The sequence below is a fragment of the Styela clava genome, chromosome 1 (assembly GCF_964204865.1).
Source record: "Styela clava chromosome 1, kaStyClav1.hap1.2, whole genome shotgun sequence".
NCBI lineage: Eukaryota > Metazoa > Chordata > Ascidiacea > Stolidobranchia > Styelidae > Styela > Styela clava.
The window spans coordinates 22,038,683-22,054,360 of NC_135250.1; the positions used below are offsets into that span (position 1 = coordinate 22,038,683).

Consider the following 15,678-nt stretch of genomic DNA (forward strand, 5'->3'; position numbering starts at 1 on the left):
ATATTTTAATAGTATACTAACGTGATCAATTCCGGATACAGTGACTTGTGTGTAAAAATATTTACTTCCGTCCTAAAGATTCGAATAGTGAGCCGGAACATTTCTCAAATATTTTGTCTGTAATATGTGATCAGTTCGAACGTTCATAAATCTAAAGTACGAAAGCGATGAAGAGATTTATCATAATACTATCTCTACTTTTCGTGATAGTATTGTTTGTCAAGGGAACTGAAGGTATGCTTTTTATGGCTACATACTATAGTATAGGGCGGGGATGGCGAACCACTGACACGCGGGTCACCGCGTTTTATTCGTGACCCGCCAAGGCACGAACAAAATAAAATGCTAATATAACAGTGATAAAAATTGATCAAACCGGCCTTAAATTAATCTAACAATAACTGAACTATTATAATGTACCGTCAGGTTGGTAGCCAGGGCTGCGATCGCTCATACTCAAATTGTTAATTTTCGGGCCGGTATGGTAATTTTCAAAACTCCTAATCTGGATGCCGTGTCTGCACTCTGCATCACTGTGTAACGTTATTCAGCTATTGGCTCCGACATCGTTTATGACATAACAATGCAATTGATATGTTTATTTCTCGCAACATTTCGTCTCTTTCGGAGGTCCATTTGCAGACTGTTTTAGGGGTTATACGAGAACCAGATGCTACTTTGCAGTTTATTAGTTTCTCGCCTACAATGCGGTTGAGAAAACAAAATCTTTCAGACTTGAAATAAAAACCTAGAAATCTGAAATAACAATGGGGCGGTACAAAATGCCCTAATGTGGTTGAAAGCTGATCGAAAAATATAACACTATCAGAATGGAATTTCCTCCAAACCCTTTGGAACCGTAAAATAATTTGCCGCATCATCCTACCGTTTTCGTTAACTCATATGCGTGTTTTCGTACTATAATTTCATAAAATCGAGAGCCATAAAAAGTCTCTGATAGAAGTGCTGCATAAATAAAGCCCAAAACTACACCAAGAGAAGATAAGATTTGTTTCGGAAGTTTCCTATAGATATAAACATTGATTATATATCTGTGACCCACTATATTCTGTTCCGCAATAAAAATATATTTTTTGACCCATTCATTGAAAACGGTTCGCCATCCCTGGTATAGGGTATGCCATTCTGTTGCCTTACTAGAGAGGAATTCCCCCCTTGGTTGGAAAAGTTGCCGCTTTGCACGATCTGATAATACCGGGCCTCCGGATGTTTCAAGAGGCTGGTTCTTGTGCAGTTACCATGCTCGCAAAATTCCCGAGTGAAAATAAGCACAAACCAAATTTTAAATCAAAGCTCACATTAATTTTAATTTTACAGGCAGATTTCGAATACCGGGTAAGCTTTTGTGTATTGTTCGGTGTAATATTACTATGTATTTTATTACTGCAATATTGGGTTGAATCAAAAAAATAATAATTTCAGCGTTATATGTGATATAATCGCCAACGTTCTTCATTTTTATATGTAGTAAAGAACAGAAGTTTTTCAAAGATTTGCTCATTTTGTTTATTTAAAACACCTAAATAACGAATAATGTAGGCCTATCGTAGTAAAAAGAAAACGAAATTTTCAATTATTCCTTGCTTATCCATTTTCAACACCACTTATTTAAAAATTGCCGACCTGTAAAATAATTTCACGAAGTACAAAACTATATACCTCCATACTTACCGACAAATCACTGTCATAATTCACACAAAAAACTTTTATGAAGGTTTGTCAAAAAATGTAAAAGAATCGGCAAAAAAGGTAAACCCAAAAGATCAAATTGAAAATGTAAAACAATCGGCAAAAAATGTGAACCCAAAAGACCAACTTAAAAATGCTGCGTCATCTAAACTTGGCAAGAATTCAACAACAAAAGGTAAGGGGAAATGATGTTAAATAATGTTGCTGATGTGTTTTGTATACCGTCGGCTCATTGGACTGCTATATGGACAGTTGGTTTGATACTTCGCGCAGCTGCGCAAGATGTGCTGTTAATTAAGTTTAAATCTAGTTCTATTGATGTTGTCAAATGCCTCCCGCCTGAATGATAATTGGGATGTTTTGTATCAAGATAATTGAGAAATGTATAAGATGAGACGTAATGTACAATAGCATAATTAAGAATGTCGCACATTAGCGAAAAATACTTTTGTTGGACATATCTTTCAGTGCTATATTGGCGATGGTCATAACCGTTAGATGCTATGCATTCCAGGCACAAATGGGAAATCCGAATGGTCAAAATGTTCGAAGACTTGTGGAACCGGTGTCCAATACCGTACACATGGTGTATTGAGCGTGAAGCTTACAAGAAAATGTTCGACTCGCCCTTGTGCTAACAAATGTATGATACAGTTAGAATATATATCTCTGTAATTGAAGTTTGTTAAGTTCATCGGTCTTTTAATCCTATTTGAACCCCATGCTATTAAACGCAATCATATGTTTGAAGAAGTTTCATCAAATCATCGCTTTTCATCAAATCTAAGCTTATGAAAACGACTCAAACCGAAAATCAAAAGCCCGTCTGGCTGAACTAGAACTAGACGATATAGCTGAATACAAGATGGGATTTTTTTTCATAAAAATATAGTTAAACATATCTAGACTTTGTATTTATTTAATTTTACTTATTGTTTCGAAGTTTTGTTTTATGATCTCACATGCACGAATTTCCCAGTCGACACTCATAATTGTAGATTGTAGTTGATTCTGAATATCCAATATGTTCATCATTTAATATGACCTTCTTTTTATTAACTATTTCACTTTTTCTTGTTAATTTCAGTATTCTCATTTTTTTATATAAAAAAGATTTTGTTAAAAATTTTCCAGTTCTCGATTTTTTCTCTTGGTGGTCATCCTGGGGACCTTGTTCCGTGACATGTGGAAGTGGACACAAAAGTCGGAGTCGAAAATGTATGATACCGAATACCTGTAACAAACGCGAAGAGATGCAATCATGCAAAAGTAATCCTTGTAAAAATATTTAAAGAAGAATGATTGAATAGAATATGAACATTTTACAATTTTTTAAAACACTCTATTAGACATTATCTTGTATTTTTGGTGACGACTAATATTCAAAAATAAAGTCTGCCTATCCAGATATTTGTTATCTGTCTGTGGAATAAATTGTAGCATTCATACTTGTTATGATGTATGCTAACGAAAGTTTTGTTTGGAACAAATTTTTTTGTTAACCTTAAATTCTAGTAGGGAAACGGACTCGCAAAACCGCTCGGAACTAGACAAGTCTGATGATTATCGCAATTTTGTTAAAAAAGTTAATAAAAGCTGAATAGAAGAGTTTACTGCAGTGATACCCGTAATTAAGGTAGGCTAAATGACAAGATAATGGACGCTCTCCAACTTTTTCAGATTACAAGTGTTTTTGCCACACAGGAAATGAAACTCGGCATTTTAATTCATTCGTGAACGACAAGTTAAACGCTAGCGCAACTGTACTAAAATTAGGTCCGCGGACGCTTAGGGATCTGCAAAGCAGTTTTAGGGGGGCCTCGGAGCGGTTTTTTGACTGTGACACATAAGCACTGTCGAGTACACTTTTGATGTCATGCAAGTACAGTGTTTCTCAAAAATACGACATCATTTCGATGAATTTATTACGTAACAAACATTGTTCAACGTGACAAATACAGATGCCTTATATGAATGCCGATCATTGTTTATAAAAGGCATATGCACCTGATCGTAAATTGTCAAGAATCATCAGTGCAGTGTGCATTGTACATTTAGGTCAAGTCTTAATGTTCGAAATTAGTTCGCATAACATGAGTACGCACTGTTCTTCCGTCTGCTTGCGTCTGAATTGTGCAAAAAACACGATTCTGAATTCGAAACTATCTTGTTGCCTTACACGAGAGATGACTTTCAAAAAGGAAAGGTCTAAATAAAGTTTTAATTTTATATATTTGAAAAATATGCACGCTATTCTGCAAGAATTAAATCGTGAAGGGCACGAAAAACTCTCCCAAGCTTGTTTTCTGGTGTGCCTGTTTCTAATGCGTTAGGCCAGTGAATTTTAACCGGTGTTTTTTTTTTTGTTTTTTTGCTGTATTATGACGTCATAACTGATATTCAATCGTCCGATGAATTTATATAAATTTCACAAAGCCGCGGTTCACAAGCGCTTCCAATCTTGCTACCTTTTCCACTACCTATCTTTGCGAAATGAGCTTTTTGAGCATGGCCGGTCTAGGGCTGGGCAAAATAATCGAATAGCGAATAGAATATTAAAATATTCGAATGACATTTTACTATTCGTATGTAGGATACCACGTAATCTGTACCGCTTTGCTTGGGCACGGAACTCGCGCCGGTAAATCGATCGCTTGGATTACGCGAGAATTCACCCTCGGCTTCTACTGATATTTTGCAAAAAGTGCGCCGACACCAGTCCGTAAATGTAGAAACGTCAACCCAACTAAGATATCTAAAATAAAGTTACCAGATTTTAAAGATGTTATTAGCCTCCGCATGCATGACCCGAATAGAAAATCATTATTGGGAAATTAAGAGTTACAAAGACGTTTTCGATACATGGTGAAAACGGCTATTTTAGGTCGTCAGAAAATTCGAGTTAAATAAATGGTGTACTCCTGTAATATGCAAACCAAGACGTTGGACACTATAGAACGTAATATGTGTACCAGGTTAGGCCATAATTTTGTTCCAATTTTCCTTTTTTTAGTTCTATTACGAGTTCGGGGACTAGCCAGGTGACTCCTGTAGTATTTGTATCTGAAGTTATGGCCTAACCCTAACTTGGTACACATACTACGTTCGTGTGTCCGCCATATTGGTTCACATACCACGGGAGTACCATATAAATAGCATAGATTTAAAAATGCCGTGGAAATGAGTCAAAAGCCGGTATAAAAACCCATGACCAGATAAGAAATGACAGGCCATACTTCCTTTTAATGGACTTTCTAATAGCTCGGCGTGTATTTTTAGTGATCCATTTCATCCTTGACCAAATAATGTTTCAAATATGTGAACATTATACTCGACCATGGATGGAGTCATCATCGGAATTGATTACATTCGTTGCATTTTGAAGCTTTTCTTGCAGTATTAATCAGGGCGTGGCATCATCAAAATCGTCAAGTGGAGTGTTGAATTTGCAAATTCCGTAAATAAAATTGTGAATTTCTCGGTAACGATATTAGCTATGATAATGGTCGGGGTATTGATTTGTTGTAAAACAAATGGTAAACTTGAGGTGAATAATTATAATTAGCGTCTTCCCTTCTACTAGGTACGAAAAGGGCACAGCACTTGGGCACAGCATTGTTTACAATTTTTTTGGTATCAGGTCGCGTATGTAAAATATCGTTCAAGAGTCCTGTCTAACGACAACGTAGAAATGCCTTTATTCCAGAATTTTTATCAACATTCATGATTCACGCAATCGCAGCTTCACAGATTTATCCAATCACAGTATCAAATTGATTTATTTCGAAAATAACACTGAGCCTAGGAAAGTCGATTGTCGTCTTAATAAATAATAAATGTGTGCATCCCGTTGACGATAATGATAATATTTTTTGATTAAAATTGGGACGTTTAATTTGCGATAAGTTAGATCAGAGTCGGCGCAAAAGATAAATATAAGAATACAATTAATTTGGCTTTGAAAGCACTCCTTAATGTCATTAAAATCTGTCGCTGATGTGAACTCATAGTTATACCAATAATATAAAACTTCGATCTCCGCCGACCCACAGGAATTAATAGTTGCGCAAAAGAACAAATGGCGGGAATTTGAAAACGTTCAGGAGGACAAAATATCAGCGAGTATGACGAAATTAACCAGTAAAAATCGCTTTGTTGCCGATTTTCGATGTTTCTATCAATTTCCAAATCTATCTCCGACGTTTTGGACCCTCGGTATTGGACAATTCGGTATTGGACAATTCGGTATTTGTTAAGAATATTCGAATTTTTTAATGCGAAAAAATATTCGATTTTGCCAACCTTTTTCTTGGCCGCCATAAGAGTATAAAAAACACGAAAAATTGAGAGTCGTTGGGAAAGAGCTGCGTGTTTGTCTCACTTAATTAAATTCCAGACAGAATAAAATATTGAAACTCATCGAAACAGGCCCAGATATTACGCTAAAATACCATTTCTGTTCCTTGCTCATCGGTAGCTCTGATTCGGAATGTGTAACGTCTTTTCCAGCTGAAGTTGACAAGGTATTATTAATTTCTTTAATTTATTTTATTCCGAAATGATCGATGTCGGTTAATTGCATAATATAGTTTATTTCCCAAACCCTCATTTGGTGTTCCGCCACAATTTTAGAATAAAAAAGTGTTCCGCGATACAAAAAAGGTTGAAAATCACTGCGTTAGGCTACTCGCTATTAAAAGAAGATTGTGCAAAATAATGGAAATGAGACATGATATAAGAGCACTGTCCCACCCAGATCCCAAAATGGATGAACTGGTGGGAGCAAAGCGATTGCACCCATCACATTGAAGTGGATCAACGACAAGCAATAAATGATGCTTGATATATTCAAGATGTTGTTATTCTGAATTTTTTAGTGGACCAATTATCAGAACGTATTCTCCTGCGACAGTTTTGAAATGATGCAGGGGAGAATGTCAGCAAAAACAATCATCGAACCCACTCCAAATCCGGTTTTCACATCTGGTTACCGAAAAATCTAAGCCGACAGCTGATTAAAACAATCCGGCTACAACTTCTGCTCTCATTTTGGGGATAACAAAACTTTTATTGCAAAATACCTTCGTGGAATGCCAGTTCCGACATAAAGGTTGATACTATTTGTGTACGTTTTAATCAGCAGATAGTGACAGGGTCAGAATATAGTTGGCGTTATGCCCCTTGTTCTTCTCGTTAATAAAAACTGAATCGTCTAAACTCTAAGCCTCTTGATAAAACCCATTTGTGCCAAATTTCCCAAAACATCACTCTAAACACAATAAACATACAAATGTTGAATGCAATGTAGTGTTATATTTTGAATAATAAGGCTAGCCTTTAATCAAAGAAAACAAGAAATATCTATGTTCTGCCGGTTCCGTCCGTCTTCTAGTCCCGTAGCTGTTCAAAACTTTTTCATTGATCCTATCCGCCGCCGTAATAGTGCTTTCCACTGTCTTGTTGGTCGTAGGTAGGAGGATAATACCCCTTTCCATTGTCTTGTTGGTCGTAGGTAGGAGGATAATACCCCTTTCCATTGTCTTGTTGGTCGTAGGTAGGAGGATAATACCCCTTTCCATTGTCTTGTTGGTCGTAGGTAGGAGGATAATACCCCTTTCCATTGTCTTGTTGGTCGTAAGTAGGAGGATAATACCCCTTTCCATTGTCTTGTTGGTCGTAGGTAGGAGGATAATACCCCTTTCCATTGTCTTGTTGGTCGTAGGTAGGAGGATAATACCCCTTTCCATTGTCTTGTTGGTCGTAGGTAGGAGGATAATACCCCTTTCCATTGTCTTGTTGGTCGTAGGTAGGAGGATAATACCCCTTTCCATTGTCTTGTTGGTCGTAGGTAGGAGGATAATACCCCTTTCCATTGTCTTGTTGGTCGTAGGTAGGAGGATAATACCCCTTTCCATTGTCTTGTTGGTCGTAGGTAGGAGGATAATACCCCTTTCCATTGTCTTGTTGGTCGTAGGTAGGAGGATAATACCCCTTTCCATTGTCTTGTTGGTCGTAGGTAGGAGGATAATACCCCTTTCCATTGTCTTGTTGGTCGTAGGTAGGAGGATAATACCCCTTTCCATTGTCTTGTTGGTCGTAGGTAGGAGGATAATACCCCTTTCCATTGTCTTGTTGGTCGTAGGTAGGAGGATAATACCCCTTTCCATTGTCTTGTTGGTCGTAGGTAGGAGGATAATACCCCTTTCCATTGTCTTGTTGGTCGTAGGTAGGAGGATAATACCCCTTTCCATTGTCTTGTTGGTCGTAGGTAGGAGGATAATACCCCTTTCCATTGTCTTGTTGGTCGTAGGTAGGAGGATAATACCCCCTTACATTGTCTTGTTGGTCGTAGGTAGGAGGATAATACCCCTTTCTATTGTCTTGTTGGTCGTAGGTAAGAGGAAAAAACCCCTTTCCATTGTCTCGTTGGTCCGCTTTTCCTAGTAAAAAATAGAGTTAACTCAAAAAATTGTTCTGATTCCGTGCTAATATGAACAATTGTACGGACAAAAGAGCAATTTCATGAACGAAAGTCGTGAAAAATCCCGAAGACCGAACTATTTTACGCTTAATTTCCCCCAAATCACGCCTGAACGAAGATGGAATAGCTACGGTTACAGGGTCTAGTGTAGTCTAATACCACAAGGACTTCTAGTGAGCGTAGAACGACAATATTTTCCTTCACATACAAACATTACGTCAATGCGACGACACAATCACGTAATACAGCTTGCCATAATATAGCGACGATCTCCCGTATTGGTGTCTGCGACAATGATAACAAACTCACTAAATCCAGTCATCTCCCCCGTTTTAACGTGATTGTGAAGCCGAAATGAAGTAATTTTTGGATGACGTGGTCAGGGTGGGATGCAGTAATGAAATGTGGTAAATTTACCAGATCAATAGTCTCGAACCGAAGTTCAAAATATATATCTCTGCAGACTCATAAAAAGAAGAAATAAATTGAAATGAGTTATAATTGAAATATAATTTAGAACTTACTTTCCTCCAGAGATTTTGCACTAAAAAAAGATAATTTTTGACATTAGGAAAATTACTGATAGATATATTTGTAAATACTACATGGAATTTTCAAGTTATTTGAAAACTCCTTGATATAAATTGATAATCAAACAAGAAAAACTTCATTTTGAGTTTTTGGACCAGTCGAAGAGTGATTCTGGGAAAATTTTTGGCTTTGTCCGTGGAGGCACCGTCTCTCATTTTGGCGATGGAACATGAATAAACAAATGTTTTCACATTTACTGATTATTGTCGTTTGAGAATTAAGCTAAGTCGACTGTCATAAAAATATATTGTTATGAATCTTCAGGTTTATTGCATTAAATTGTGAGGTGCATTGTTTTTTTGCGGAAGTTGGTTAATTGGAATGATTATCTCGACCATGCAAATGGATTTACTTGACAATTTCTTTCAACATTTGATATACATTTGATCCGGGTAAGTAAGTAAAAGCAGCTTGACAAATATTTGTTAGTTGTAACTTACTTGATGCCAAGTCCTAGCATGAGAAGAATCAAAATTGTTGTTTTCATCTTTCCAGTTGTTTGTCTAAGTTTGATTCCACGAAACTGTGATTTACAGTAAGAAATGACGCCTTTTTATACACTTTTACATCCGATATTTTGAAAAAAGTTAACAATAGTCTTCCTCATGGCGACACATAAAAAATAATACTGCATTGAATTCCGTGGAGATGGCCTAATCAAATTCTGATAATCGATGCCAATTAAAATGATGATAATGACATCCACATATAGAAATATTTAATCCGTGATATGAAAGCAACCCCTGCAATGAACTAAAACTATAGTTCTATTCGAATTTGATATCATTAAACTTCCATACGTTATGGAAATATCCTGAAATATATATTGGAAAATTGATTTGATTTCCGCTAGTCGAATATTTTTTGGTGGAAGTTGGAAGTTCGTGAACGGTATTTGGTAAATTCAATTCAAGGATATTCTATTCATTATCTTTATAACAGACATTATGGGCCATATTGGCGGATGTGGGATATCTAAATGAAGTATTTTGTACAATACAATTTTTGTTGGATATACAATCACAATTTTGTCCCAAGAAAGTTGACTAGATTCACAGAACAGCGCAATATTTCATCATTTCAAGCATACACTCACTCGTATTTCAGTCATGGGCGGCTGTTAAGAATAATATACTTGCCTAGTCGAACATTATGTCGTTTATACTAAAACTTTATCTGGCGCCCCCTTCTGCTATAATGCATTTTCTCCTCGCGCAAACACTATAACTAACATTAGTTCTCGGGGAAATGGATCAAACGAGTCTATAAATGTGAAAATTAGAGTCAGGCTCAGCACATTTTTTGAATATATACTACCTATTCATGTTCGAAATTCGTCCTTAAAACTTCATTCCAAACTTCGTTAGAAAGGGTAAAAAAATCTGATTTTAGAGTTATTTCGGATCTATACCAAAATATGTTACTTCATATCCTCAAAGTATTTAGGATTTTCTCACATCTATGAGAAAAAAGTATCAACATCTCTCCGAAAGCATAAATGAATGGGGAGCGTGCAGGGCTAGTTATTGATTTTTTTGATTTCTAAATAAGTATTTACTGATTTAAAAGCCAAAGGCCCTTCGCGTATTATGACGTCATGTTTTTATTTACATGACGACTTAATACAGCTTTAAACTTCCTACTTGTTTTTAATTTCGAAATCGACTTACGTAGTGAGAAATGTTTCTTATAACTGCAATTTTGTATAATAAACAAATGCAGAAATCTAAATATAATGTCATTCAAAGTTCATTAAACGTCATGATGCATTTCAAAAAGAAGAATATATGACGTCGTAATGGATTCTTCGTAAAATGTACAATACAGAATATTACATAATATTATGTCGTCAAAGATTTTTTAATTATAAATGCCCCTCTTCCTTCAGAAATTCTTGGTGCGCCACTACCGGTATCCTACGCCTTATTACAGGTATACTCAAATAGCCTCATTGGGAGATATCAAATGGTATAAGACGATGACAACCAAATCAGATTATCCAAGATAGGTCAGAGGCAAGCATAAAATTTTTAACGATGTACATTTGTTAATACTAAATAGTGAGTTTTCTGAGCCTGGAGACAAACTTGTGTTCGATTCGTAGCAGAAGTAAATTTGCAAAGCTTGTTATCGTCTTTGACTCAACACTCAACTTGTACTGATTGAGTTGAATTAAGTAATAAATTAACTAAACATTGAATCGAATGATTGACATTTGCTAATTCGCTCGACTCTGAGAGATCCTTTTACATCCATTAAAAATGGACTAGACCAAACGTTGCTCAAGTTACATTTTATTATCTATATTATTCCAAAGATGACTTGCAAAATATTTGGTTTATATTTTCAGTTTCAACTTCTCTGAACCCTCTACGAGCGACTGGAGCAGTGATTGGATATTTTCGAAATCTTCCGGAAGCAAGATACTTTTTTATTGAAGGAATAGCCTAAAACAAATAAGCTATTTATTCCGCATGTAATTTTCATCATTTCCCAATATGTATTTGTGGTATTAAACGGTATCGGTAGTATCATCAACCCGGACGACGTCTATGATTTAAACAAAAGATTTATTAAGTCTGATATGAAAGTAAAAAAGTATTTTCATTCTTGAAAATATACGCAGTTCGCACAATTAGTTATTTTGAAAGCAAAAGACGATGTACGTAACAGTACACAATACAATATATTGTACAAAAGATGGCCACTAGTTTACCACAGTCAAAATGTGGCAACCCTGTAAATTAATGTTACGTCGATGGTTATACGCAAGGGCGACAATGCTGGCCATGGCCACGTCAACTACAACTTACTACAAATCAGCGCTACCGCAGCATCGACCTCAAAATCTGCAACATATTTTTTCAATCTTGGAAATGATTGAAAGCAATTTTCATTGAGACAACATATTTTATTTAGCAAAGAGTAGAATTGAAAGTCCATATATGTGATATATATATACAATGACAAAAAAAAGTTACTAATTACCTAAATTAAGAATTGTAATCTCCCAATTTACCACGAAAGAAACATATTTTCTTACACGTATTATATTGAATATGCTAAGTTCAATGTAAAATTCAGACCTTGTTAACGAAATGCAACGGCATCTAAAATGCAGCTATCCATTTTACAAGGAGGTGGATTGTATAACCGGCAATGGCAAGGACATTGAAGTCAAGTATTATGAAACAAACCTCAATGAAAAAAAGCCACTTCTTGTCGCCCATGATTTTAATTGCGGCCCCTTCAAATTCAGGAAACGTCACTTCTCGGGAAGTTTTTAATGCTTCTTCGTATTTTTCAGGCCTGCATGAAGATTTTTAATTAAAACATGTCACGAAAACAATCATCAAGGTGGCTACACTAAGGCACCATCTTTTGGTGACATGGTACGAATGGCCGTGCCGCGGGTGCAATTCTACGTGACTGTATATGTTCAGGGGTGCAATATAAGTGGGTGCTAATGTACATTGGTGCAGATATCAATGGAGCAAATTTTCATGGGTGTAAATAGGGTTTCCAACTATGAAAAGTCCCAATAAAGGACATAGATTACCGTCATCATTTATTTTGTAACTTGCAGAAAAGAACAATATAAAACAATGAACTACAAATTATATACAAGCTAAAAAAGATATATTAAAAAATCTTCATGTATTTTTCATTCAATGTTTATTTAACATTGACCCAATCAAGCTGCATTCTGTGAACAGTTTAGTGCTTTGAATCGTGCCAAATTTTTTTTGAATGAGTGCAACTTCATCAAGAAGGTTAAAACATATTCAAATTAAGTTTGTCTTTTAGCTTCAAATGCTCTACAATTTTTACAAGTGTCTGATATTTTGGAGAAAGACTATCCAAAAGAGATTATTTTCCGAATGTTGAATTTTCATCAAAGTCAAATCTTTTTTCCAAATACGTTATCGCAGAGTTGAGAAATAATCTAAAATCTTAGAGACCAATTATATTCTAGTTAAAATTCTAGTTATATTTTTGTTATTGAACTAGAATTCACTTAAATCTTGGAGTGTTGCCACTTGTCATCTTCGAAAAATCAATGTAAAATATTTGAAATTGTTAATAAAATTGGTATTTCTTTGGCTATTTAAGCCGTGCCGAAGCGAAATAAAAAAGAATAATTAAAAGCTTGCAAATACATAAACGGAGGCGATTTAAGAACGAAACAATATCAAACACGGTACTATAACTATCGGGCAAAACGACGTTGGAAAAAATAAAGGACAATTATCATCTTAAAAAGGACAAAAACCTCAAATTAAGGATTGTCCTTTGAAATGAAAGACAGTTGGCAACCCTAGTTGAGCCTGACTCCAATTTTCACATTTATAGACTCGTTTGATCCATTTTCCCGAGAACTGATGTTAGTTATAGTGTTTGCGCAAAGAGAAAATGCATTATAGCAGAAGGGGGCGCCAGGTAAAGTATTAGCATTAGTATCAACGACATAATGTTCGATTAGGCAAGAATATTATTCTTAACAGCCACCCATGACTGAAATACGAGTGAGTGTATGTTGGAAATGATAAAATATTGCGCTGTTCTGTGAATCTAGTCAATCTTCTTGGGACAAAATTGTGATTGTATATCCAACAAAAATTCTATTGTACAAAATACCTCATTTAGATATCCCACATCCGCCAATATGGCCCATAATGTCTGTTATAAAGATGATGAATAGAATATCCTTGAATTGAATTTACCAAATACGTTTCACGAACTTCCAACTTCCACCAAAAAATATTCGACTAGCGGAAATCAAATCAATTTTCCAATATATATTTCAGGATATTTCAATAACGTATGAAAGTTTAATGATATCAAATTCGAATAGAAGTATAGTTTAAATTCATTGCGAGGGTTGCTTTCATATCACGGATTAAAAATTTCTATATGTGGATGTCATTATCATCAATTTAATTGGCATCGATTATCAGAATTAGATTAGGCCATTTCCACGGAATTCAATGCAACACTATATTTTATGTGTCGCCATGAGGAAGACTATCATTAGTTTTTTTCAAAATATCGGATGTAGAATATAAGTATATAGTGTATATAGCAAAAGGTCTCACCGTGGCACGCAAAATTTGCCAAAAGTATTCTGGGAGAACACTGAACAGTTAGGCTACATATTTATATACAATTGAATGCACATGCAAAATATCGCGTGTGTCTAACAGACAGACAGACAAGTACCTATCAACATACTTACCGATCGAGATCGATAAGTAATAAAAACATGCTCTGTTTGATGAAATATATAAAAAAGGCAACATACACGTCTTATTGTAGCAGCCTTTCGACACAGCAATAGAAGGTGCGAGTGCGCCATAATTTGAAGTTAAATGTGGCGATTGTTTATAGGCGGAAATTAATGCGGCCCGCACGTTACCGGTAAAGTGGATATTTGGCCCACAAGTACATAAAGTTTGCCGACCACTGGTTTATATGATCCCGTGGTATATGTTTTTGACAAGATTCACAGAGCATCGCAATATATTATCATTTTAAACACACACTCACTGGCATTTCAGTCATAAGTGGCTATTAAAAACGAAATTCTTGCCTGATCGAACATTATGTTGTTGAAATGAATTACTAATATTTTATTTGGTTCCCACTTCAGTTAAAATGCATCTTCTTCTTGCCCAAACACTATAATTGACATCAGCTGCCGGGAAAATGGTTCAAGCGAGTCCATAAATGTGAAAATTATAGTCAGGCTCAACACATTTTTTGAAATTATTCTACCTATTCATGTTCGAAGTTTGTCGTTATGAACTATTTTCGTTGTGCTACCGAGACCGGCAATATTCGACGAACCAAGAAAATGAACATAAACTTTGGGCGTCATATAAAGATATTTGATAAACCTCCTTTCGAAACTTTATTCCAATCTTCGTCAGAAAAGGTAAAGAATCAGGTTTTAGAGTGATTTCAGATTTATACCAAAATATGTGACATCATAGCATCACAGTATTTAGGGTTTTTCACATCTATGAGAAAAAACTATCAACATCTCCCCGAGGGCACAAATGAATAGGGAGTGTGAAGTGCTAGATATTGAATTTTGTGATTTTTAAATAGGTATTTACTGATTTAAAAGCCAAAGGCCCTTCGCTCGCGACTAGAAACGTGTATTATGACGTCATGTTTTTTGTTGCATGACGACTTAATACAGCTTTAAACTCCTTACTTGTTTTTAGTTTACAAATCGACTTGCGAAGTGAGCAATGTTCCTCATAACTGCAATTTTGTATATTCATTAAATGTGGAAATCCAATTACAGGGAGTCCTCGACTCACGACGTTGTTCCGTTCTCGAGACGCGGTGTAACCCGAATTTCAGTGTAAGTCGGAACACTGTAATAAAATGTAAAAATGATGCAAAAAAGTATCTTATTATTAAAAAACAGAAAACAATTCCATATCACATGAATAAAAGCAAATACTGTACAGTATTATCTTTTATTTTTCTTATGAAGTGCGTTCGTAACCTCGAAACAGCGCTATGGAGTGCGCGTTCGTAACCTCGAAACAGCGTAAGTCGCGACCGTCGTAACCCGAGGACTCCCTGTATAACGTCATAATGAATTTCGTGGGAAATTAAAAGTTCATCAAACGTCATAATGTAATTCGACAAAAAATATGACGTCCTAATCGATTTTTAGCAATATGTAAAATACAGAATATTACATCATACCATTTTGATTTATAAATGCCTCCTCTTCCTTTCAGAAATCATTGGTACGCCACTACCGGTATCTTACGCTCATTAAACGTACTCTAATAGTCTCAATGACATATATAAAATGGCAGAAATATATTATTGAATACAAAGTGGACCTATGAAGCAACGGCAATTTGATTGTG

At 35.6% G+C, this 15,678-nt stretch overlaps 2 protein-coding genes across 2 annotated transcripts; one reads left to right on the forward strand and one right to left on the reverse strand.

Annotated features, from left to right (window-relative positions):
• Window positions 1-89: 89 nt before the first annotated feature.
• On the forward strand, window positions 90-3,170 carry LOC120347577 (uncharacterized). Its single transcript, XM_039417607.2, has 5 exons — window positions 90-234; window positions 1,339-1,356; window positions 1,736-1,885; window positions 2,225-2,353; window positions 2,845-3,170. The coding sequence occupies exons 1-5, from the start codon at window positions 168-170 to the stop codon at window positions 3,000-3,002; spliced, it is 522 nt and encodes a 173-aa protein (XP_039273541.2). The 5' UTR covers window positions 90-167; the 3' UTR covers window positions 3,003-3,170.
• Window positions 3,171-7,003: 3,833 nt separating this feature from the next.
• Window positions 7,004-9,373, reverse strand: LOC144422045 (uncharacterized). Its single transcript, XM_078111785.1, has 3 exons — window positions 9,223-9,373; window positions 8,716-8,735; window positions 7,004-8,150 (listed from the first exon to the last, which is right to left on the reverse strand). Exons 1-3 carry the CDS (start codon window positions 9,267-9,269, stop codon window positions 7,135-7,137), a joined length of 1,083 nt encoding a protein of 360 aa, XP_077967911.1. The 5' UTR covers window positions 9,270-9,373; the 3' UTR covers window positions 7,004-7,134.
• Between the last annotated feature and the right edge of the window lie 6,305 nt (window positions 9,374-15,678).

Coding starts and splice junctions, on each gene's coding strand:
- LOC120347577 (XM_039417607.2), top strand. CDS start 168: ATGAAGAGATTTATCATAATACTATCTCTACTTTTCGTGATAGTATTG. Junction 1,886..2,224: donor CAAGAATTCAACAACAAAAG/GTAAGGGGAAAT, acceptor TATGCATTCCAG/GCACAAATGGGAAATCCGAA. Junction 2,354..2,844: donor TCGCCCTTGTGCTAACAAAT/GTATGATACAGT, acceptor AAAATTTTCCAG/TTCTCGATTTTTTCTCTTGG.
- LOC144422045 (XM_078111785.1), bottom strand. CDS start 9,269: ATGAAAACAACAATTTTGATTCTTCTCATGCTAGGACTTGGCATCAA. Junction 8,736..9,222: donor ATGCTAGGACTTGGCATCAA/GTAAGTTACAAC, acceptor ATCTTTTTTTAG/TGCAAAATCTCTGGAGGAAA. Junction 8,151..8,715: donor TGCAAAATCTCTGGAGGAAA/GTAAGTTCTAAA, acceptor ATTTTTTACTAG/GAAAAGCGGACCAACGAGAC.